This window comes from Dinoponera quadriceps, unplaced genomic scaffold, assembly GCF_001313825.1.
Source record: "Dinoponera quadriceps isolate SergipeBrazil2010 unplaced genomic scaffold, ASM131382v1 scaffold1249, whole genome shotgun sequence".
Classification (NCBI taxonomy): domain Eukaryota; kingdom Metazoa; phylum Arthropoda; class Insecta; order Hymenoptera; family Formicidae; genus Dinoponera; species Dinoponera quadriceps.
The window spans coordinates 102,970-129,463 of NW_014555318.1; the positions used below are offsets into that span (position 1 = coordinate 102,970).

At 41.0% G+C, this 26,494-nt stretch overlaps 1 protein-coding gene across 5 annotated transcripts in view; it reads right to left on the bottom strand.

Moving 5' to 3' along the window:
• Window positions 1-201: 201 nt before the first annotated feature.
• Window positions 202-26,494, bottom strand: part of LOC106743787 (hemicentin-1) — a 212,769-nt gene continuing 186,476 nt past the window's right edge. For 3 of the 5 annotated variants that reach the window (XM_014617978.1, XM_014617975.1, XM_014617976.1), the window contains 4 exons: window positions 18,271-18,392; window positions 11,108-11,650; window positions 7,379-8,190; window positions 4,029-4,113 (listed from right to left, as the gene is read on the bottom strand). In XM_014617978.1, the coding sequence (XP_014473464.1) occupies window positions 7,381-8,190; window positions 11,108-11,650; window positions 18,271-18,392 (1,475 nt within the window). In that variant the 3' untranslated portion in view covers window positions 4,029-4,113; window positions 7,379-7,380. Of the gene's footprint in view, window positions 4,114-7,378; window positions 8,191-9,094; window positions 9,150-11,107; window positions 11,651-18,270; window positions 18,393-26,494 lie in introns of those variants that run through there. The other 2 variants (XM_014617977.1, XM_014617979.1) reach the window with 2 other exon arrangements.

A 26,494-nucleotide genomic window follows, 5' to 3' on the forward strand; every position in this document is an offset into this window, starting at 1 on the left:
ATTTATTATTATTTTAGTATTCTGTATACAACGACGCGTATCAAAGAAACGGCTGAAGTCCGAAGAAAACGTCATACGTAGAAACGTACATTCTCATTGTAAAAATATGTGATTCGTGCTCATTACTTCCGTGTATAATTGAGTACCTCGCATACGTCTACTGCATTTCTTTTTATTTTTCGAAGAACGTTTTATCGTTACTTTTTTTTTGTTTTTATAAATTCCCCAATTATTTGTCTTCGACGAGAGCCTCCATAAATATGTTACAAATGATTGATCGCTATTTTGTCATGGAATTCAAAGAAATGATCATTTGGAGCTTCATAAATGTCCTTTTAAATCTATACACATATTCTAACGGTTATTCGATTCTTATTGTATACAGTTTAATGTCTTACAGTTCTTGAACGCTTGGAGGCCGCAATTCGCGGCACTAATCCGGTATTAACATAATAACGTACGTATGTGCATATAGTGCGCGTTACAAACTATTCAATTCACCGAGCAACAGTTCACAGGGCGATGTCCCAAATATAAAAAATGGTGAAAAATCACTTTACACTCTTACAGCATAAGTTATTATTACACAGACACGTTTATACAAGTTTATGCGTACGTTAGGTGGCTAGTTCGAATAGGTGTATATGTCGTCGACCGGGCGATTCTTACGACGTTTCGATCAGATCCGAAACCTTTCAAAATCTTCTCATCTTACGCTAAGGTGGACTAATTTTATACATTTTACATCGACAAGACTAAAATATCTCTTGGGATTTACAGTTCCACGGAAGCATCGGGAATAATAACGAGTATTAATAATTAATTAATTCAGGCCTTGCGTTATGCTAACAATTGTTTGTATTATTTAAGTGAAATAAATACGGTAGCAAATAGTGCCCCGTGCAATGTATTTCGATGAAAAGGGCCAAATCAATACTACGATTAAAAGAGCACAGCCTTTTGTAAGATTGGCAGGCCAATATTGATAATATTGTACCGATATCGGATAAATTAAGTCAATTTTCATTTTTTCTGTTTTTATAAACCGTGCACTCAATTGCGCGTTATTTGCATATTCGACAATGGCGATGCAATAAATCACTATAAACATACGTAAGATGTCTAAATAAGCTGAATGAATATTTTATGTGATAATTGAATATCGAATGAAAGACATAATATTTTCATGTTTCATCGTTCATTTAATATCCATTCAAATTTTGCAAAGCCTAATTTTCATTTACAAAGGTAAGCCTCGTTCATCACGCGTTGCTTCAAAGCACGCAGATATTTCGGAATTAAACTTTGCATCTCTAATATTTTCAAAAATATTGACGGTGAAGAAGTCATATTTCTTTTTAATTGAATAAAATCCGATGAAAGATACACACGGTGAACACATTTTCGTATTTGTTTCCAAAAAATAATTATTTTGTTCATATTTGTACGAACAAGTTGAAGTCATTGATTTAATATACCCTGTATAAAAACGTGATGTATAGAAGCGTCGAGATTTACCACGCAGGATTTCAGTCATTCAGATTTTCGATAAATTCTCGATAAATTTCAAGTCGATTTTTTCACAGGAGAAATTTGACGGACGTCTATCTTTCCCCACAATTTTCTAATGCAAAATATTAAAAATCCCTGATGGTCGAAATTCGAGTGACATAAATTTCTTTTAAATGTCGTCTTTTTTTCTTTGAATTTCGGGTGGATTGTATTTTGATAGGTTCGTAATTTTTAACTTAGTGACGAGGATTAAAGTGGGACATCGGAGAATCGTAAAAATGAATGATGCCCAATCAACTTTTCACCGCGATAAAATCGATTCTAAATTGGCTAAAGAATCTGTAAATGAAAGGATGTACTGAGGTCTCCAGAGAAACGTACGACCATTGGTGTGTATATCAATGAACTGACTTGTGGGTAGTAGCAAACGAACGCGATTGAATCGAACGGGATACGCGGTGCGGCAAAAGAAACGCGAAATCCAATGGACCGTAGAGGGACATTGACGAATAAAAAGATACGATAAGACGTATCACCAAATAGAAGCGCGAACCTCATGCTATCTAGTTTCTCTCTCTATTGCTCTCTCGTTACTGTAAACAGTAGAAATTACTGTTAATTAGAACCGAATAAGCGCGACTGTTTTTTTTTTACAAATTCTAATTTTATTTTTTTACTGTAATTTTATTACAGAGCATCGAACGCGCGTCTAATGTACATATGTTCTCTTTTCCCCCGAGTGATTACGTATGTGTAAAAGTTTTCGAACGTTTCACAAACGATCGAAAAGAGTTGGTTTTTTAAACCAACGTTCGGTGAAACGTATTATCGTAACTGATCATTCACTGGTGAACGTGAATGTTATTACATGACGTTTACAAGGATACATTATTTACAACAAGACTCTCTCGATAGCTCAACCCGTTGGACTATGTCCGCGATCAAGCTATGGCATTCGGTATAATCGATCTGTACACCAACAACTGCCCGTCAATTGTGTGTCTTACAAATTGACAAACGCACGTAGGAAGATATCCGAGAGTAATATATCAACAGAATTACATACTCTAGCGTCGGGAAGAGGGGCGGGGAAGAAGTTATTAATAATTATATATATAACAATAATACACGGAACGGATAAATGGGGATTAATAATTAATTGGCTGCGATATGTGTGTTTCACTTTTTTTCTAATTCGATATTTAACAAGATTTTCCCTCTATCGCTCTCTTTCCGAGTCGCGCGTTATTCCGATAATTTGATCCCAGAACACATTTCGATAGCTTATTAATGTACATCGTATCAATATTTTCATATAAAGATATTTATAAATTTACAGGCATCGCGTTTCTCTTTCTGTTTGTTATTTTTAATTTTAATTTTGGCGTATATCCCACCGAGTTCGTAGATCGTCGTATTTGGCCGGTACGAAAGGATGAGGACGAGTGATTTTATCGGCCCTTTCCTGAAACGCTCGAACTTGTAACCAAAGCGAACTAATCCTATCTGAGACAGTTTAATTTGCAACGCAGCTATGGTATACGAAGCGATACTGAAATACAGGACGTAGGGAGCAACGTAACATAAATAATCGTGTTATATATAAAGAGAATATATTAAGCGTATATTTAGCTGGACATGCTATCCCGGATGTTTCAGGAGTAATGGGACATCGTGTAAACGTACTCGCAGAGACACTATGATTATTACGCATTTCGATTACCCGTAATGTGAGGAATTTACAGGTATTTTAAATGTCGAATATATCGTATATCGTATTATGCCCGTCATAACAACAAAGATATATTTTAATCCGTTCGCTATGAAAATGAAATAGGTCAATTTTTTAAATACGATTAATTTAAACGAAGTACGAGTATTTTTTTTATTTCTGCATTTTTTCATACGATGTTCGAAAGTTTGAGTCTCATCACTTTCGGAATAGGCGATGTAGCTAAATGTTAAAAATCTTCGAAATACATGCATTTAATCGGTGATTATTATTGAACGGAAGAAAATGTTTTTCGAGAAAGTAACAAATATTTTTCCCATTTTTAATTAGTGGTGCTTTTCGATTTAGCACGTACCATGTACGAAATAATCTCACGTTTCCCAACTTTTCTCGATAAGCATGCCAACCATGTTCGTAAATATTTGTTAACAAACGTAGCGTAGAGTCTTACGGCTACTCGTTAAATTCATTTTATACGAGAACTGTAATTCTACAAATTTGTTATGGCAACATACGTCTCGCAAATATTGAATTTAACGAGTTTTAGCGAGTTTCTATCGATTTATCTCGTTTACAAAATGTATCTTATCATTGCATCTCCCCGAAAAGGCTAAAATATCCGGATCTCTATTAAATATGTTAACGAAAAGATGAACGGGAAAGGGTTAAAGCAGTTCCTCGTTATCGTCCGGAGCACCGTACATCTGCGGCCTTCTATCCAAAAGTCGCTGCTGTTGCTGCTGCTGAGTCTGCTGTTGGTGTTGTTGCTTCTGCAGAAGCGCAATACTAGCAGCTTTATAGTTAATCGGCCCGTACGATTTGTAGTCCACGTCCGCGTAATCGAGATCCGAGAATTCCGGCTTGAAGGGCTGCGTAAACAGAAAAACCTGACGAATACCTCGGGACGTGAATGATTTGTATCCCAGACAACGCAAATATTTAAAAGACGCCCTAGTTTTCAGGTGCTCCTTATATATATGTAAAATTTTCCACTTAATTTTTCTACCAACGACATATTAGTTTGAAAATAGGATCAAGCGGGTCTCGCCTAGGAAAAAATTGTCGTTGTGTCAAATGATCACTGTAAAATTTTGATTAGAATCGGTGCTTCAATGATAGTTGAATTGAAATGCACGTGTGCAATTAATTTTCCATTTGCACTGAATTATTCAACGCAATTTTGATTACATCGAATCTAAGCGATAAAGCGTTAAGACGTCTCTCGAACCTTTGTATTGTTTGGGCTCTAATCGTGCTGTGCGGACGATTAGGCACACAATAGTTCTATGGTGGACAATTCGGGAAGTTTCGTAACAGACCTGCTGTACAAGCGATCGAAGCAAATGATCTGGTGTACTATTCCGGGTGCTAAAGCTTTCTCGTTCATGATCGATGTCTGTCAGTTGGACAACGACGTGTCGGGCGAGAACACGAGATTTAATTAAACAGACGGACAGGGATTTAATCGAAGGGCATGGAATTACAAGTGAGCTATCTATTAAATCGACCGGTCGATAATCCGCTTATAATTCTCAGCTCTTCAATTGTTAACATTAAGTGTAGCCGTGATGAGTGTTGTCATGCTGCACGCTGGGCATTCCATAAACCTTCCAAATGGCATGCGTGGTCGGGAATTGAGAGGATTGTCATTCCGGCTATTATACGCGACACGATGCTATCTAACGTGTTTGAAGCCCTTATTGTTGTACGTGGCAAGAGCGACGACGCGGTAGCAGACTATAGTGTAATCGGTATATGATAGAGTAACTTGTGTATCGATGAGAGAAATGGACATCTTTTCTTCCGCGACGCGAATTCCGTGATATCATGCGATACACAATGTAGCAGTGTAGCAATTTGAATATCTGAAAACGGCTTGATAGCTTTTAACATTCTTTTATCCGAATCGGCTATCTCTGTCAGATAGTAAAATATCAATTGAACATTTCGTATACGGACTTCTAACGATGTATAGCGAATATTTCTTTCCTTTTCTTTTACATAGAATATTTACAAGCAGCAAAAGTAAGAATTGAAGTCAACACGGAATCAACATGGGAAAATAGTAGTAATCAACGTAGCGGTAATTTGAGAAAATCAATACACTGTCGTGTTTTTACAAGTGAAGTGAGTTCGATTTTTCCGTCCGCTGCGTATGAACATTCTGTACTCGTAGTATCTCGATTTACGTTATGCGTGTAAGCAGCGTGACATACTCTGTACAATGTACCTACAGAACCTGTCGGACGCCAAATTGTCCTAGTAAATGTACGTATCGCTCTTTGTCTGCTGACCCTCCTACGAACAAACATTGAGATACAATTGGTATGGTAAGCATGCAATAATTCTTTCTTCTCGTTCAATTACGCTTCTCACGTCGGTTGTCACGCGCGAGCAGAGCACGTTCGGGAGAGAAAGAGAGACACAGAAAGACATGCAAGATAATACAGCAAACGCGAAATCGTCCCGATGATAATTCAATTCGGCTTCGATGCCATCGGAAGAGAACGATATGAAATTATTGGTAGCTGGTTCCTCCGAAAGAATCTGAGGAATATAAATAATTTTGACGAAGGGTCGGCAAGGCAAAGTTGCCGCGAGAAATGAGATATAATACTATAAATCGTCAATGCCGTTCCGTATTCTATCAACTTTCCCGGATGATGGTCAGTCTCTGCTGTACCGTTCCTCTCGTGCTGTACGCCATTTTTAATATAAAAAATTTACGACCGCTATCGATCCGATATTACCTATAAAAGTCTGCGGTTTATCCTGATAGCTGGTAACAGTAACGAAATAAGACGGAACAAACCGCGCCAGGCGTATCTATACGTTATTGCGTGCCCGTATACCGGGTATCCTGAAAAATTCGATGCTCGACAAACTCGACAGAGAGTATCGGTTTACCGTTATTAGCTCGAGTTCGGCTCGCGACACCCCGTATGTTTGTGGCGAGCTATACGTATCAAATTGGATAGTCTGTTCGCTATCGGCCACATATGCGTGGTCTCACATCTACTATTGTAGATTGCATTGTCCGTCTTATCAATTTTCTGCAGCGGGGTTTTCTCAAACTGACGAGCTATCGATTTTTACCTTTCGCGTCTACCAGTTCTTTTTTTACATCCGTTTTTTTTTTGGTCGAAACGGCGTCAACTTTCACGCACACAACACTGTTTCCTTCCGTGAATTGAATGTTTTGAATTGAATTTTAAATATTGAAAATATTCAATCCGTGTCATGGACTGGCAACATGGCGACTGTCTGTCCGCATGTCGCATGCAGTAATGTTTTACGTCGCTCAGCATTATGATTTTTTTTTCCTCTCATAAAGTTTTATTGCGATATTGATTTACAACGTGCGGTTTATCAAAGAGAAATCGCCGGGATTGTATTAAAATAAAAAGCGTGCCCGGACAAAAATTCATACGTAACGTTATCGATGATTCCGTTTTTTTCGAAATATCGAATCACGTTGCGTGAGCATCATCAAAGAGCGCGACATTTTTTTTTTAGGACGGAGCACTCGGAATTTCGGTAATATTATAATAGCGATATTGCGCAATATCAGTTATTAACATGGCGTTATTACGAGCGTATAAAATTGCGTTGCGCGGATTACTCAATTTCTGCACTATATTAAATCCGTCCACTCGCGAGCTCCTTAAGCGCGAGTTAATTTGCCGCGCGCAATCAACTTAAATTGTCAGTTGAAGACTGGAAAAGAAAACATTGAAATCCCAACAGCCGCAAGACCGTGCAAATATGAAGAAATGCGAAAGCAACGCGGAAGCCGATGGTCGCACGAAACAAGAATTCCAAGAGGCACACCAGAGGCGAGCGTTTAGAGGAAGAGACACGAAGAAACATTTCACCAAGTAAGCGAAGTGGAAGAAGGTGAGAAAAATAATCTTAATTTGCCCTACCTTTTCACCACGACGTACGTAGAGGGGAACATCTTAAAGAATGTGCTCGGCACGCGCGGGTGTTACCTCTAAGGCGAAGTATGCACCGGGGCCTAAGAAATTGCCACGGCATTCTTCGAAAAAAATGCGATCACCCGCGCGAGCTGTGATCGCCATGCCGCGTTCCTCCGAGGAACGTCCGTGCCGCGGCAGCAGCAGGGCCACTAACCTTTAGACATCGATCTCCTGACCGACATCCCGGAAGTGAAGCTCGGCGTACTGCATTATCGTGGGCGCGGACGGCGATCGGGCGTCGCCGAGATTCGTCGACAACCTCTTCGACGTTTTGTTGCGGTTTTTCGCGTCGCTCGCGTCCGCCGATTGCGCGTTGTTGCAGATGCAGCGATTCGACTGCCGCTCCCACGACTGCTGCGACTGCTGTTGCTGCTGCGGCGACGATTGCTGCTGCTGACGCGCCGCCGAGTTCGGTCTGTGATAGTCGGTTGGACACTCCGCGATGTCGTCTTCGTAATAATTCGGATACGAGATCTCGTACGTCTCCGGCACGCCCAGATCTGCGATCTGGTGGAAACTGGTCTCGCAGGCGGGCGAGCCGACGAAAGCGTCGGTACGTCGCGCGTCCCCTCTTCGGCCCGACTTTGATTTGCGATCGGCCGACGTTCGTTCGTGCTTCCGGTACTTCCGGTTACGCTCGTTACGACGATTTGTCGTGTGCCGACGCGACGACTGTCTCGCGTCGTGGTTGCCGTAACTCGGCTGTTGCTGCTGCTCTTCATCCCGATGCACCGCGGGCAGGTGGTTCTCCGTCGCCTCGTGGTGCATCAGGGTGGACGGCCGGCTGTTGTTAGTGTGCGCGTAGGAGGTCTGCAGGGGACTAACTATCGAGGAATGGTAGAGGCTGCGCGTTAGTGGCAGTGTTAGTTGGTTCGAACTGTTGCTCGGTAAGGGGTAGCTGTACTGCTGTATCTCCTGCCGATGCTGCTGCTGGTAGTGTTCTTTGTAGTTGTATAGGCTGTCGGTCTGCAACAGGCACGGTTAGTAGTTGCGACGGGGCGCGCCACCGGTTAACGCGTATTCTGTGCGTGAGTAAATCGGACGACCAAGACATTACTTCGATTCTCTGTGTTTCGGGAGTGTCGGCACACGATTGGTTACATCGCATTCCGCAGTGCCAGACGAGTAGATTTCGCCAGGTTGCTTCGTGTATCTCGGTACAAAAGTGCTCCATCAATAGGGTGGTACGTCGCGAATATACAATGTGCAAACACGAATACGGATCATTGACTCGCATGCATCTCGTGTTATCTATTGTTGAAACCGGCGTAGAAAAACCAGCGTTTCGTAGTTTCGTCATGCCGTGTTATTCTGAGTTTCATATGTGTGTATATATGTGTGTGCGTGCGCGCGCGCGTTCCCAAAGTACCATCGATCTACGACAAATATTGCCGCCCGTGCAACGATTTTCCGATGACCCGCGAGGACGATTGCCTCGACATTAATTTACCGATACACAGAATGTACCTTCAAACGTAGTTATCCCGAGAGCGTTCATAGTTTAAGACTCGTAGGTCTCGTAAAGGATTTACGGGACTATTACTCGTGCGATGGATATTTTGAATATTCATACATCCCCTTTGCACGGCTTCAAAGAATCCTCGTTGACGACGTTTATCGATATACTGATACCTGAAACGACGATCGGAGAAACGGTGTAAAAGTTCGTCCTACAGATCGATAAGTGGAGGGAAAATACCCCTCTCGCAAATTCGCACTGTACATCCCTGTCGTACATGAAAATGAGAAAATAAGTGGATTACGTGTAACGATCGTAAGGACGCTCGAAGTAATATTCCTGGTCTGTCCGTGTTCGAAACAATCGAGAGCTCGAGTCATTGGTTAAGCGTGTGTGACAGTGGAAACTTACTTGACGCGCGGCCAACATGCACAAGGGCGGTCGCTACATAGATGCCCGGATCCAGCTTAGCAGGGAAAATATGATTTCCGATTATAACTCGGCTTCCAGCAACTCTACCTCCTACTTGCTCGAAGCTGCTGTTTTATATCTATTACGGACACGTAAATCGTACTCATGCAGTAGGCGCGATGCTAATGTTACTCGGTGCTGAAGGGGAAACGGTTTGACTTCCCGCTCGTAGGACGTTGCCGCGCGACTGCTTACGGATATAGTTCGGTCGGAAAAGTTGCGAAAGAAAATTCACGTTCTCGATCGCGAAAATCCGCAAAATACCACCACGATGCTCATAATATCGCTGCGATCGATCGCAGTCTTCTCTCGAGGAAATGCAATTGTGTCTGTAATCGAATTGTGTTTGATCGAAGTGACAGATACGTTGGCAAATCTATTTCGACGAATGTCTTTCATCGCAAAGACTAGCTTGACTATGTGACTGACGCGATTTAAAATCGCTAAACGTGATATAGATCTAAGTGTAAAAAGCGATTGTACACGGAGAAAATATTGTAGTAAAAATTGCCACAAAATTTTATAATGCTGGACTATACTGGAACTATGACTGAAGTTATATATAAGTTAGATGATGTGTGTTGTAATCTTTACTGATGTATTTCATTGTACACATCATTAAAGATTACAACATACATCGTCATTTCAGTCATAATTCCAGTATGGTTCAGCATTACAAAATTTTGTGCTAATTTTTATTATGATATTTTCTTCATATACGTTGTATGCAAGGTATCTACAAGCTTTTTACAATAAGCTTTATACAATAATGGACGTAAACTATTTCTCTTTCTCTCTCCCTCTCTCTTTCTCTCTGTCTCTCTCTTTCTCTCTCTCGCGTAAAAGTTACTAAAATTATAACAAATATATCTTATGTATACACTGATAGCGAAGAAGATTTTGTTTTGAAATGCCACCAGGAAATGAATCAATTTAGATAAAATAATGCTCTTTGAAGGTTAATTATAAATTAACTATACACATATAACTTCCTCTTCCGATGTGACTTTGGCGTTACGTAATTATATATTGCCTTGTTGTTGAATTTTGCCAGGTTCTGCTTTATCAATTAATAAACTCAATTTATTAAGCTACATGACTGTTTTAATGAGTTGCTCTGTTCAGTATCCGAAATTTCGCTAATTTAGGTATTGATAACGCAATAAAGCGTTTTATTTCTTTGTCTTATTGTATAACTAAAAAGAGTTTTTCTTTCTTTCAACATTACTAAAAAAATATCACTATTATATTCTTATTATTAGAAGAATTATATTACACTTAAAACGACAAAAAAAATTGATGGCCTTAAGACATTAATAAATAATGGCAATCTCTATCGCGCCATAATTACATTGTAAGGGCCAATTCAAATGAAATGGTCTTAATTCGCGTTCCCTAGACAGAACTGATTCAATTTTTTGCCTCGCTATTCGCGTCAATTAAAAAATAATATCGATATTTTAGGACTTTGAAGAGCGCTGATCAGTTGTAATACCTGATGAAATGCAGTATTGAAAGAACCTCTCGTACGTACCGAGCTAACTAAAGCTTGCAGAAATATTGAAGCCAAAGCACGTCTCTCGTGTACTCACATATATCTTTAGGCATTTTCTGCTCAATTCTATCGACTACATGTCGATACGTTTCTTGCCAAACACGCCGTTCGTAGATGCGTAAATTTCGCGGAGAGTGCTCCATTCAACTAACGCTCGACAACGCTCGATTCCAACTGGTTGGAGAAATATTTTTCCATGCTCTTTTCCACGGTGTGAAGATCTTTCGGAGACAATGACCTCGATATTGAGATCAGTGAAGGATCACTCGACAGTACGAGCGAACGGTGATGGCGGCGGGATCGATCGAGAGGCAGCCGAGAAGTTCGCTCGCGACAACGTCCGCGGGCGTAATCAGATGCGGGGTCTTCCTATCATAGATCATCAATAGTCGACAAACCTTAAGCTTAGGCAACGAAGCGTCTTTCGGTGGAAAAACGGGGGGAGGGACGTTTTGGTAAGTGTGTTTAGACGGGTCGGTTTTTCTAGGCGTCCTCGGCGCTGGTACCGGCGGCGTCGGTGACGGCGCTGACCGGGTCAACGACGGCGCGTCCTCCATCGATCTGACGATCGTCGCGATCGTGGTGGTGCTGTCGCTCTTATGCGGACACGTTTTATAAATCGGTATCGCGTACAGCTCGTACTTCTTGCGGATGTTTTCGTGCCGACGGCACAGCCGTAACGAGTAGAATTGCTGCGAGTGCTTCTGCTTGCGCCGTCGTGGTTTCAGGGTGTTGTACTTAAGCACCGGCGAATTGCTCCTGGGCACGTTGTAGATGTTGTAGTGGGGCCCTAGGTGGCTCCTGGTCGACTCGTAGCCGGAACTGCCGTCGCAGAGACTGATAGCTCTGCTCGGTGGCCGCGAGGAACACGGCGAGGTCGTGACGGAATGATGCAACGTGCCATGCAAAGCCGAAACTTGGGCAAACTTAGGAGTAACCAACTAAAACAAAATGCAGCCAGCGGCCATTCGCATACACACACTCGTCTTGTGAGTGGAGGGTCGATTCAGTGCTGAATAACGTTCGATTATTGCGCGCCGCTAACGACCACGCTCATGCACCCGGGGGTAATAACGTTTCGGCGATCGCGATCACTCAATTAACGAGACGCTGAAGTCGGCTTCGTACGGCAGATTGCCCGGAACGGCGCTTACCCGCCGTAGGATATAAGGAGGCAATTTATGTCAATTTCTGAGTCGCTATTGGCATTTCCACGAGGACCACTGATATAGTTACGAGGCTTGTGACGGCTAGCAGGAAGTTACCCTAACGTTATACGCTCGATAACGAGTTCGCGATTTTAACAATATTACGGATACACTTGTAACAAGATGAACATCGATTGATCGACGGTGCGCGGTGAACTAATAGTAGGAATCAGATGACAATAATTGTCTTCAATCTTTTTCTGTACTACGCTAGAAGAAATTAATATATTATATTAGTAGCGTAGTAATCGATCGAGCCTAAAGGTTTTCAGCAAAATTGATTTATTTCCACAACAATTCAGAATCGCAATTCCGTCTGACATTATTGATGAGAGCGCCGGTGAAACAAATGGCCGAACATTTTTCAGCACGATTTTCCGAGGTAATTACCGTTAATTGAAATATAGTGAGACAGCAGCCTGGAAAATAGTGCGTGCCAAGAGTATTGGTGGTGCGTTAGGACAATCATCCGTTGAGCATTAGCCCTAATTATCGAGTGCCTCGTGCTAGCATCCGTGCTTATTGCCTCTCATCGAATTATACGTTGATTGATTCGGATTGCGCTCGGATTGTGAATACTAGCGAATTAGGTAAACCGATTCGGCGGCTTATTCAGTCGACGGGCTTGCCAAAATGAGCTTTGCGTTTATGAATGTTCACGATGTCAGATAGGAGATGTAGCTCGTTAAATAATATCAATTGGTCGATGTGATCAAAATTTGCAAGGAATACGATCCGCTCGCGAACAATTCGACCAATAATTTATATAAAGAGCAAATCTGCTACGTTCCGCTCAAAAGCAATAGATACAGGATCAAGCGCGTAACTAGGTCAGCGTAAATCTAGCATCTAATATTCTGCATTTCTTAAAAATGCAAGGAATATACAGTACATTGTTCATCGGTATGTGAGTCATAATAAATTTATTATACCAATATACAGGGTGTCCAAAACTGTTCTCGGTTTCCGTGATATGCAGGTAGAACGGATAAAACTAAACAGAAAAGTACCATTTTGCAAAATTTGCAATAATTAGTGGGGAATTGATTACTTTGTCTGAACTAACGCACAGGAAAAGTAGACCAAAACACTGCATAAAGAAAAATTGCTTTTGAAGATCTCCTATGATGAACATTAACTGATTTCTTGAAGCAGAGTAACGCAGCAAACAGCGAACGGCATACGACACAGAAATGTGCGCCGGAAAGAAACATGCCTTTCATTATTAGTTGATACCTATCGTTGCTAAGCGATCTTCAGAAATAAGCCATTTTTCTTTATGCAGTGTCCGATCTACCTTTTCTCGTGCGTTCATTAGACAAAATAATTAATTCCTCACTAACTATTGCGAATTTTGCAAAATGGTATGACTTTTCTACTCAGTTTCACCCATTCTACTTACACATCACTGGAACCGAGAACAGTTTGGGACTCCCTGTATAGATGGAAACTATATATATATTTTTACCGTACTTTTTCTGCTAAGCAATAAATAATTATTGTCACAGTTGTCATTTTTTACAGGATATTTTAGAATGAAAGATGAAGACTGCCTAATAGAACTCATAAAATTAAAAGAAAGTAAACAAAAAGCTGTTAACGTAATTATAAATTTAAACTGTTTTCGAGATATTTAGATTTTTATTTTGTAAATTACGTTCTTCAGACAATTACATGTATTGTGAAATGGCTGATATCTCAAAAAATTTAAGAACATCATAATCTTGTTTCTATTTCTCAATAGTGTCATTTTTCAATTGCTTATTCTGGGTAATTATATTATCAGACAATCGTCCTCATTGTTTTGTGCGTTTTCCCTCGTTTATAATAACTCGTTTTGGTATTTTTCAAATTTCTTGGTTAGTGGTATTTTCCAAATTTCTTGGTTGAAAATCTCTGCATACATATTCAAATATATAATAGAAATGACGAACATATATTTTATTTTATAAACGTATAAAGAGCGGTTTTGTCGCGTGAAAAACACATTCATGAAGAGAGATTCCCTTCAACCTTGAGAGTAACACCCGCAATCTTGGCGCTGAAATAACATTATAAATTTCTCAGCCTACATCACGGAAAAATTGTAAAAATCATGCTTTCCTATATTTTTCAAGTCTTATGAATTATTAAATTTATTACCATTTTTATTCATTGCTTTTGTAGACTGCCAAGAAACCAGTTATTCTGTTGAATCATTGGATATCAGGCTGGTAATAGCAGTGATCCCATAGATCCAACTTTTTTCCGGATAATAGAAAAATAAAAATAGGAGAACATTTATTTAATTCAAGTAAAAAGTAGCTAAGAAATATTGGAGTAATTATTTATTTGAATCTAGCATTGTTTTCTGTGTAGGCCTGACATGTTACTGTCAGGGTTAAATTAATCCCTAAATTTGTCACGATATTTGACTGTAGTCGCCAGAAAAAGAAAAAGAAAAAAGAAAAAGGAATAACACAATCGTACGCGCGATTGTGCGCCGAGAAGATTGGTTTCATGTCTTCACATGGATTCGTTCGCGAGTAGTTCCCCCTTAAATTTTCGGCAGACGCTCGGCATTAGCGATTGTTAGTTCGCTATATGCTCGAGAGTGGGGGACAGGACCTTGTGCGTTTGTTCGTAATGCGTTTACAAACGTACACCCATGTGTAACGGGAACTTAGCAGGTGTCATTTTGACGTAATTTCGGCAATATCAAACTGATCAAGGATGCGGCTCGATATATTAGTCGATATCTTGGCTTCTAGTGGTTTTGGCGGCTCGAAAACTGAAACTACCGCGCTTCTGATAGATGTGCAGTCGTTTATCTTCGAAATAAAGATTTAATTTAACTAATTTAATTAATTGATAAAATTATATTATCGTGATAAAAAATATCGATTGTTTTTGGGAGTATTTTTAATGCTAAAATTAATTTATAATAAAAACAGAGAACTCGGTTGTACTTAATATCATAAAACGTTAATTTCGTGTTTTCTTTGAGCGAAAATGCAATTAAAATGCAATCGAAATGCAAATAATAAATGTAAATAAATGATATGAGTTTTTCCCTCATTTTATATCTCTAAAAATCAATCAGATTTATTTCGTGAAATCGTATAGGAGAAGAAAGATATTCAAGAATTGCAGATATATTAAAAATAAGTCCGTGTAAATTGTGAACTCTTTAAACTCTCCGAAATATCAGATGCCAGTCATTCCACAGTATGTGTAAACGTACGTGTACAAAGAACGTAGTTTACAAAATAAATAGTTGGATATTTCGGAAACGATCAATTTGCGAACCTATATTTATTTAAGGCTGTTTGTTTGCTTTTGCGGGTTCTATTAGCCAGTTAAGTAATTCTGAAACAAAGCGAATATGATGGAAGCGCACATATGTTTTAGAGGATATTTTAATTGGACTCTAAACGAATTTAATATTTCTTCGTCATATTTGTACACGAATAGCCGATTAAGCCAGTGTGTTCGATTTTTTGTTATTTCGGACTGAACTCGATAGAATGCAAACCAACCGACCTCGCCAGCACCTTCGTTCGCCTGATATCGAATTGCGATAACGTGGCGAATCTCATCGGATTCTTAAATTAAGAATGTAGGCAATGTCGGCTCTACTTCCCATCGAACGCGTGACACGAACAAACGATTCGTACGTTAATCAGCACAAAACCAGACCAATTGATTGCGATCTGAATAACATTTCAGAAGTCGCTCGTGTAGTAATATAAAGTTACTTCACTGTAAGACACACGAGTTATTAGAAACTTATTGCGATAATTAGTTTGGTCGGAATACGTTAATACTAACACGGTCATAGAAAAAAAAGGAAAGAAAAGCAAGCGGTGAATTTATTTTCATCAAAAAAATGCTCGTAACACTCGCACAGCATTGAATTACCTGTCCACAACGGTGTTCGTTTTTTCCATTATTGATCGGGCTACGAGACTTTCTACAGCTAATAAAAGTGTCCGGAAGTTTGTAAAAAAAAAATATAATTAAATATCTGAGGCAGAGCGTAAGGAGTTAATAGCACAGCCACTTACTAAGAGCTAATATAATTTCGTTTACTTCTCGTTGGCAAATTATCCGCGCAATTTTATCAAACTCTTAATTTACCGGTATTGCAATTGTCCGTAAGACAATTAATGAAACGTCATCGCGCGATACATGGTTGTGACGTAAAATTACGTAACAAGCAACAGAGACCGTTATGCGCATCATTACATTTAAGCGATTAACGAGACTTAAAAGTCAGAGAAAAATTATTATGAACACATGCGATCGTCAATATGACACGTTTCAGAATATAATGTGTACTAATTTTGATGGAAATTTTGTCTGGTTTTGATCAGCCGTTGATTCGCTGCGTGCGGAGTACCATTATGAAGTTTCACGTGATTAATAATTGAAACGCTTCGACGACGTACCGGACGGATCGATATTTCATTTGGCATGTTATTTCAGCAACATCGATTTCGTACGATTATTGCCAAAAGTGACACTATTACGCATCTCAGCTTTACGATTAAATCGACAAGCGGCGATTTGTGTATTTATCATTGTCGGTGCAAAAGTAATGAACGGCAAATTGTCAATCGCCATATGCGATTTCCGCTTCCCGAATAAGTTTCGATATAAACGATAGAATACAATTTAAATATCAGTAAATTGTAACGCGGAACATTTTTTACACGCACACACAAATATTGAACTACACGAGTGCAAAGTATTGTTGTTGTATATCGTGGGGAATTGTTTTCGGGATAAGGCGATATCGATTCGGCCGCATTAGCATCAAGACAGATCGGAGCACAAAAGGGTCCGTAGCGTTCATTCAGTCGGACCGACTGCCAGGAAGTAGAACATCCTTTGTGGAATACTCGGCGATTCAAGAGGACGATATATTTACTTGCTCGGGGAACGCTTGGAGAATGCGATGCGACGTGGAATTGCCTGAGACGGTCGAATTTGCATAGTAAAGATCTATAAGATGTAATCGAATGCTAAGGCAGAGCAATCGCTTTATTATAAAAACCGGTGCGTTGCAGTGAATTCTCCGATACGCAAGAAAAACGCGCTCTCGCTCGGGTCATACGCAAAATGCGGATCATCCTCCGGATATACGAGATAGCTAAGGAGCCACTCCGGTGTTCCAATTATCGAGATTTCTCTCTGCGTGCAACTCCTCGCACGCGTAATTTGGAGATAGCTCCGTGTGAAATCTGTTATCCCGGAAGACTTCACGGCTCTTCCGGCACGTACAAGACACACCCCTTAACTCCGGCTTTAATCACTTAAACGCAAACCGGGAAGGGCAGTCGGTTGTGAAATGGAGAAATTAATTATTTAAACGTCTGCTCAGCGAATCAATTAACCGCGATTACATGCGGTATAATGGGACGGTGGGTGAGCTTGTGAAAAGGGTCGAAAAGCGACGAGAGAGAGAGAGAGAGATGACGAATGCAGCCTGCAGTAATTCGATAGGGTCGACGAATATCGTGAGCATCGGGACCCGACACCGGTCCTCTTAATTGCGAGACGGCTATACGGAAAGTCACTGCGAAGTAAACGCCATTATAAGGGTTGAAAGGGGCTTCGCGGAGTTGGACCTTCTACAAAGTGAAGCACGAGCAATAGCCGAGAACCATATGTCGAAGTAGCGAGGCACTCCTGAGTGCTGAGAGTCTTCGAACGGAGGGGTTGAACAGAGAAGGGTCGTACTAATATCTATCCTCTTGGCCTTTCACCGCATTTCACTCGCTATCACCTCTTGAGCGTATTTGGTGAGGAGAGAAGGCAACGTTAATCGACGAGCTGTTCGCGAAACTCAGTGCTAACTGTTGGAGATGCACCGAAAGGATATCGGTGTCCATTTAGCTCTCGATCTCGCTCAATGTATTTCTCTCCAAATCGTATCGCCTTTCCGAGAAGCAGCGGAACGTTTTTTAACACACGTTTTTCAACGTTTTTTGTGAAAGATTGAATCAAATAGTTACGCTTTTACATTTATGCGCATCAATTTTACTTCTACACCTTCAACAAGGTTTTAGAGCTCAGAAACAAAATGGAATGTCGATCTTGGTGCTTTTCTTCTAATATTTCACATCTGAAATATGCCCCACGTTCTCTTGTATCCCATAATTTGGAATATTATTTGTATATACGATCCTTGGTTGCCAGCTGATGTTGCGAATTGTCGTTATGAACTTGAACTTGATATCGCAACTGACACATTTGCCGTTATTATTTCCTTTTCGATAATCACGCTAATATGCAAGTTGCAAGTCGAGCTTAGCTCATGCGGTCTGACAAAACGCTGCTATTCCTTCCGCAATGACTGTTATACTAACCTTGTTAGGTGGCGCTTGAATCCCGTGGAAGGGTAAATTCTCGTAGAACGTCTTTGTCCCGGATTCGGGGAGACCTTCCGACACGCTGTTCACATGATTGTTATTCGCAGCTTGATTGGGATCTGCAATTGCAAAAAGAGAATGAAGTTAGTTCAATCGTGGCGTAAATGTCAATAACGGTGTTAGAGAGAGTCGACGTTTCATGATCGACCAACACATTCCGACTTAATCCAATAACGACGAGCTATATTAATATAAAAGATAGAATAGTGTAAAGAGAGACAATCGTAAAGCCCGAGTCGCGAAACGGAGTTACGAGTTGGAATCCGTGATGAGATGGCGGGTCTAAAAAAAAAAGAGAAAGAATTCCAGATGATACTGCGATCAAACGCGATTTGTTTCGTATCAGAATTCTGAATTCTCGAGCTCCGCTATTTGATCCTGGATTCCGCGATTCGCCCCCTTCGTTTCACGTCCGAATCGCGCTTTACAACTCTCGCTGTGAGTTGTAGTGTTCATTCGATACATCGACACATAGCAGAAGAATAATGTCGTACCGTATTTATTACCGACAGTTCGTCATTATTTATTCATAATTTCGCTAACGACATTTCCCCGATAAGGGAACTTTCGAGTCGACGAATAGAAAGATAGAGAAATAGGAAATATGATAAAGTAGAAGGTTGTGGAGACAGTAATATCGCAATGAGCGCTACTGGAGGAGTGTGCGCAGAGCTATAGCTATGATATAAATCAGAGAATAAATAATACTTGTGATTAATAGTTGCTGCGATAAGTGAAATTTATGTGGTTAGTTGCTGTATGTACTTTCCATTTACATGTAAACTATTAATTCTTGCGTGTCGCGCATGACTACCTATAATTAAATAATCCTCTACTTCGCACTCGAATGATCTTTGCTTTTGCACGCGAGTCACCTGGTGTACACATTTACATGTATATGTGCGTATGTATATACATAAATACATACATACATACATATATATATATATATATATATATATATATATATATGTGTGTGTGTGTGTATATGTGTTGTATTGTTTAACGATAAACATATGTATTCACGAGTAGAGGATAAACAGCAATGATAAACAACACATAAGTTTAGAAAAACAAGCCAAATTTCGAAAGAAAATCTAAACATATGCGAGAGTGGATGCTATAAAAATAATTTCTACGTACCTGCTCCGGGACGTTTTCGCTTACGAGACACGTTGCCATGATGCAGCTCGTGAGATGATTCCACGGTGTGCAATATCTGCTGACGCGGCACGATTCTCTTATAAGTCACGGCTAAGAGACACACAATCAACAACGAGCAATATCACAGACACATAAAGCTTTTCTCATGCGATAGCTTAATTAAATGTAAATAAATCGCGATTGTTAGAAAATACGAGAACATTGTTGTGCCTTACATTTCGAAATTGCGTATTATCAAAGACTGTTTTAACACGTTCCTTTATGTATAAAAAAAATATACAGAAATATTTGTACTTATGATGATATTTGTACTTATGATGAATATAGCATTTTTTTTTAGCTTGCTTCCATTTCGCTTGAATGACATCAAAAATATTTTACATCAAAAATATTTTTTTTTCATTTAAATATTTTTATCAAAAATATTTTTTTTGTAAGCACGTTGCAGTGACCATACGGCGTGAGTACATTGGGATTTTAAAAAAAGATAGGTTAGTTATATGTAGCTGTGTAGGATCATATATCAATGCAAACAATAAAGTTTGTATAAACATAGTGCTTAAAACGCTCAGTTGACGAGTTAAGGTCGTGTAAAGATTACGAGAATTTTTGTGTTATCATAATCGACGCTAGTTAGATAGCAGCTAGATAGTCAGTTTTAATGCTCACTTTATTTCATCTTTTACCATTCTTAAATAAATGGTATTTTATAGATATTTTATAGAAATGATAAATAACATTTGCAAAAATATCATCGTTTGTCATTTCTGTAAAATGCTATTTATTAAATAAATAAATCCAAAAATGCAGAGTTAACTTGAAAGTAAAAGCAGAAATATAAATCTGGTTCGCGTTTATATTTTCTTTAATCTCGTTACATTTTTGAAAATGCTATTTCAATCTTGGAATTTTTGAACTTATTAATGTTTCACAAGCAATACATTTCTGCTTATTGTTAGCAAATAAACAGGATAAAAAGCAAGTCTATACAGCGTCTTTCTATTTTCATCCTAATTGTCAAATTACTCACGTTAAGATGGCTACACACTGAGCGAGCGAACACGAACGAATAGCGAATTTGTAATATGTTGGCAATTAAACGCGTATGAACTTTTTTTGGTAAACTATTTTATGGTCAAATCAGTCTGAGAAACATTCTGTTCGGATTTGTTACGGCTTATACATTTTTCAAATTATAATAACGAATGTTTGCATTAGCTGTTCGTTTCTTGTTCGGTTATTTTGTGTATATTTACTTTTAATTGACTACTTTATCAATAAATAATACATATAATAATTACTTTAACATAGCTACGTGGAAAGATTTATGGAATATATCTATATGAACATAAATATGATCGAGCACTTTTTCCATTTGTTTTTTTACACACAAATTCTTGCACAGTAGACTATAGGGTAAATCGTAGAACTATAGGGCGCCTCGGGCTGCTTGTGAATTAGAATATCGATAAATAGTTTCCTATTTATTTTACCGCTTTTAACAGAAAGGACCATTTGCCTTTTTGCCCGGAAAATACCGGTTTTTACCACTGGCATGGAATTTATCCCAAAAATCTGGAATTGTCCCAACTCTGCCTATACAGCTACATATAGTCAGCCCATTTTTTTTTAACACCCTATGTGCGTGAAAAAGAGAAAATTTAATTGATCTTATCAATAACTTTGACGACACGCTGTTATTTACAAAGGATGCGTTTTTCTAAAAAAAATAGAAAGAAAATCATGTCGAAATCTCGACTTTGAAGAAACTCGTTCCTTAATCCACCGATTAAGTAACGATAAAGTTCTTAAATAAGCATTGTTCAAAGTACAGCAAGATCGAGCATTCGCCGAAACACGAAGTTTCCGCCGGCAGCGGCGTGGAAAAATTAAAGGGTTAATTACGCGCCGCGTACACAGCTGTATGCTTAATGGGGTTTCAAAGTCGCCTGCGACGACGTATACGGAACAAGCGCGCCGGGTATTTTCCAATAACACGGTAATGTTTCCGCTAGCGAAGTTGAAACGCATAAGACATAAAAGAACATAGAAATAAAAAAGTCGCTGATAACAATAGATAAAACAATAAGGTCCGTTATTACCTGTGACAACGGGTCGGGAAGAAACTGTAGGGGGAGAAACCGTAACGTAACGCGGCACGAGTTCCACGAAGTAACGCCGCCATAAAATCAATACTCTCAAGTATCGATGAAGTAACTAGATAACTAGATAATACCGATCACACTGTATTCTTTAAGAATACAAAAACAAACCCGAGATACGTAACCGTACACTCGTAGAAACCGATAATGCAACCATCTCAAGGCGTATCTCGAGGGTGCTGTTATTATTTCAAAGAAAGCGTCGGCACGAGATCACAATTGCGTCGCCGCGTTACGTCTTGCGAGCGCGGGGAAAAGACCGGAGCTACATTTGACGCGGACCATCGACACGGAAGAGCCGTTTGTTCAAGCCATTTGCATCGACAAATATTTGCATCCCCGTCGGCACGTGACCGCGTATCCAGTTCATATCGCCGTGAGCATTGCGGTATGTCAAACGCGCGGATAATTTTGCGGCGGGATATTAAAGATACTCGTGTTCCAATATTTCGTTTCGCAAATGCCCGAAATTCCCGCGAGCTGGCTCAAATGACGCCGGTGCAGTCGGCATGAAGCGGGAGTTCGCAGTTCGCTAGGTCGCGGGCTCGGCACGGTAACACTTTGCGTACGACTTACCTGTCTTCTCCCTGGATATACCGGGCAGAATGGTCTGCTCTTTGAGCTGTACGCCAAACATGGCTTTTATTTTGTTGGCCCGAGCGAGCATGCTCTCCTCGTGCGGACCGGCAATGCTAGTCGCTCGTTGCGGTTCTTTCCTGCGACGGAATACGCGCGCCGGGTTCCGGCCGATCGACGACAACGAAGTCTCGTCGAGGAACCTCTGTCTCAGCGGTTCGTCGTTATGTTTGACCATTAGCTCGTTACGCAGACTCTCATTCGCGCGAACGCTCAGGCCGGATCGCAGGCTGTGGGTCCGATTGATGTGCACCAGCACGCCTGGCTTCAACGGCCACCTCGGTGCGGGCGTCGGATGCACCGGGGTTTGCGCCGAGTGCGAGGACACCGTTGGACTGGGCGGTCCACCGTCTGGACTGCATAACGATTGGGGTCACACGGGCTAATTGAATCGATCGACTAAACGGCACTACCCAGTGACTTTCCAGCGATCAAGACTGCAGGAGAAACTCATTCAGTTGACTGAAGTAAAATGCTCATTTGGATACGGACAAACAAATATTTCGGCTGCGATAACTAAAATTGGATTTTCTGAAACGAAAACCTTTGATTCGGAGAATCTAATATACGGATACACGTGATACTGTTATTTATTGGGATTCGAATTGAATCGGGTATGTTTCAGAATAAATTCAATGTGCGTATCATTGGGTTGTCCCATTTAGCCAAGAATTTCAGTTACCCCATTCAAACCCAGTTGTGGCGCCAAGTTAACCGCTGCGCGTGCAAGAGAGGCGAGAGATCAAACGAGAGAATGAGAAAGAGATAGACAGAATGAGAGAGAGAGAGAGAGAGGGGGAACGGTCGGAAAGATGAATCAATTGCAGGGTGGTCAAGCGTTCTGTATTTGGCAGGACGGTAGGTGCTCTTTTAACGTCGTTTTTGAAAGCAAAAAATACTACTCTAAGTTTTGTGCGAAACGTCAGAAAAATTTTGATAAATAAGTTCATATTTCTCAGGAGAAAAATCGCCCGTCCACAAAATGTGAAATTTTCTTTAAGTTTCCCGCTAATGTTCCATTTTCACAAAACAATGATGTGTTTACATTCAGCTATCGTGCATATATATATATATATATATGTTTGGAATTATATTATCTAAATCGAAAAAGTACGTTGCGTGCTGTACGATGTCCCCGGAGGGATCAGTATCTAAAGACGGAAATAAATCTCGGTGAAGGGATCCGCCGTATCCGCAATATTTCTACAAGCACGTTTGTCTTTCCTGCCCCGCTCTCTCGAAGCAATGATACTCCGCCACCGATAACGTGGAAGCTTGACCGATACAGAATCCCGTGGAAAAATTAATTTTTCGTTTGAAGTGAGTTATCGCGGCTAAAACGGCAAGGGCTCCATTTGCCTTGTAAATCCGGCTAATAATCCGAGGGGTGCAAAAATGCATAAGCCTAAGGAAGTTTGCACCGCGTCCTACGTTTTATTGTACAATTTAGATGTGCATGTAACGAGCGTGCACTATAATTAGCGTGACTAAGCAAGTCGGCCGTACTAATTGCACTGCAGGAAGCGCGGCGTTATGACGCGCGTCTTAATCCGCGATGGAGATATAAATTCTCTCAAATAAGTCAGGATAATCTCAGAAATAAATTTCGCGAATGAGGGACTAGAAGGAGCCACGGCTCGCGCCGGAGACTCGATCAACGCTCTAAGCTCGGCGAATTTATATAAGCGATGCGAAAATCAACGACAAAAAGATACGTGAGTATTCTCGCGGAGAATTCCGCGGAAGTATCTGTACGTTTAACTTTCATATTTTTTTTTGCGCGGCGGGAACACTGTAAAATTTTCCCGATAAGAATGATGCGGTTTTTAAGCCCGGAGCTTCGGACCGTCGCTGGAACTGTGCAAGCGAACGTTAATGTGCGAAATTTTCGGACCGCATGGAACAAAGTCCTCAAGGGAAGGACGGAAAAATGTCGCGGAGGGTCGGCTGAGCGCGCTGTGGAGTATCACCGTGAAGCGCGCATATTGCGCGCGTAAGGTATAAAAGATTGCATTGCGGGAAACTGCGATTGCTCCGGTACGATTCGCTCGCGACGTTTTCCATTCGGTAGATTTCCCGCCAGTAACGTAGCCAACGTTCGGGGTGCCTCCTTCCGTTGAAAGAACTCGAGGAACCCTCCGGCTTTTATTTTAGACAACCTCGATCTTCTCTCCCACCCTTCTTCCTTCTTTCTTCCTTCCTTCCTTCCTGTCTACCTGTCTGCCTGCTTCTATTTCTGCTTTCCCGTCTTTCTTCATTTTGCTTACCACTCCTTCGTGTACCTTCTCTACCTTTTTCCTCTCCCTCTTCTTTCTCTTCTTCTTCTTCTTCGCTCCTTCCTCTCTTCATTGCCTCTCCTCTTCTTCGTTTTGCGACTCTTACGTCATTGCGTCTTGCCCGTCGTTTCGCAGATTTCCCGGCGCGCCGCTTTTAAAGCGTGTCTCGACGTCGCGTTGCCGCCGCTCGCGGATCGAAACTCGCTCGGCAGACGGCAGCAATTATCGACGTTAAGGGCGTGTACGCGCGTGTCGCGGTTAATTTAATGACTCGTGTCCACTAAATCGGGGGCCGACTGGGCGAACCGGCTGAAGCTCGCCTGAAATAAAATAATTTGTCGAGTGTGCGAGCGGCGGCGGTGGCGAGTGCCTTTCGAGATGCGGTGCACGTGCATCGAATGCACCGTGCAGTGGCAATCTATCAAAAGGGTCTTATCGCGATGTCATACGTGAGCGTATTTCTTGTTCGATTTATCATAGCACTGACAAATGAGTGGCACGGAAAGAAGTTACGATGAGATTGCGAATCCGCAAAATTGCGCATTTCCAGAGATCGGGCCGATACCCGGTAGAAATAGCGGGCACGTTAAACCGTGAAATCGGGCTAATTCAGAAAATGAAACAATTATCGCCCGGTCGTTGTGCGAAACTAGAGTACACGTGCCGCGGTTTAACGTTTGCCGCGTCCACGCGCTCGTTTAATTTAGCACGTACAGCCCGAAGTACATAACGTGTTGCGCGATCAATTTTCTCTAACTTGTTCGGAACGAAGATGCGGATTTGCCAACGAGAAGCTGAATAATATTCGAGAAAGAAGATGCCGGGAAGATTTTAAAAGGTTGATTCCATATTCGCGCAAGTGGAGTCTTTCTCGCCTTCGGTCATAATTCTTCTCGCGAAATGAATCTTCAAATAAATGATCCTAGTCGAGAGAGGTGAGAGAAAGCGTGATATTTATTATCCGCGATGATTATGCGTATGCACTGTGCGCCTCGGGGCTCCTTATCGATCAAACTTCGTTAAACACACTTTCGCCGCGAGGAAAGAAAGATACGCCTGCAATTCACGTGCTACTTTACGTGCAAGTGTGATTCTTATCTACAACAAAGACATTTCTAACGTCCCCGTAATTCCATGCATCACTTTACAATCCGCCTAGACCCGAGAGGAAACAACGGTGTGCAGTCCCTTTTGTCATTGTAAGTCACGCAATTTTGCCGTCACGCGACGAATATGATTGTCGAAGAGAACGCTTTCAGTGATCCGACAATAAAACTGCGCAGCCGCGTAGTACGACGGCAGAATAAACACATGCTCTCTCTCTCTCTTTCGTTGCGCCGGACAACAGGAACGTCATTTTAATTTCCACCCCTTTCCTTTTCTTTCTGTTTGACCCTTTAAATCGAACGCCGCCAACTTCTCGTTTGCGAGTCGCGAAAGGCTGCGAAGTGCAACACGCTTATTGTGTGCACAGCGACCGGACCGCCTTGCGCCCGTTATAAATGGCTCTCTCTCTCTGTAAATTTTCTTGGAAATACAAAGATACGCCGGGCGAGGGAACTAACATCGATAAGAGAAAGGACTAAATTAAATGTAAACTCGCGGTGCAGCTGGTAATCTAGCGTGATAAAGCGCGGCCATAGACTCCTGTATATCAAAGGTCGCGCATGCGACGAGAGCGGCAAAAATGCGGATGCATTCTTTCGGAAAATATCGTGGAGTGGAGTGGCCTTGAGCGTTCGCGTTTAAAAATATTTCCCGACCGCTCCTTTGTGCAGCGCGTAACTCGCAACGCGAGTTGCGTTACGTTACAAGAAACTTGTGCGCGACGAGCACTTTACCAACAACAAAAGGTTATGCTCTCCCTAGAGAAGCGTCCCTATAGATAGGCGGAAAAATAGGATAATTTTAATCTGCATAAAT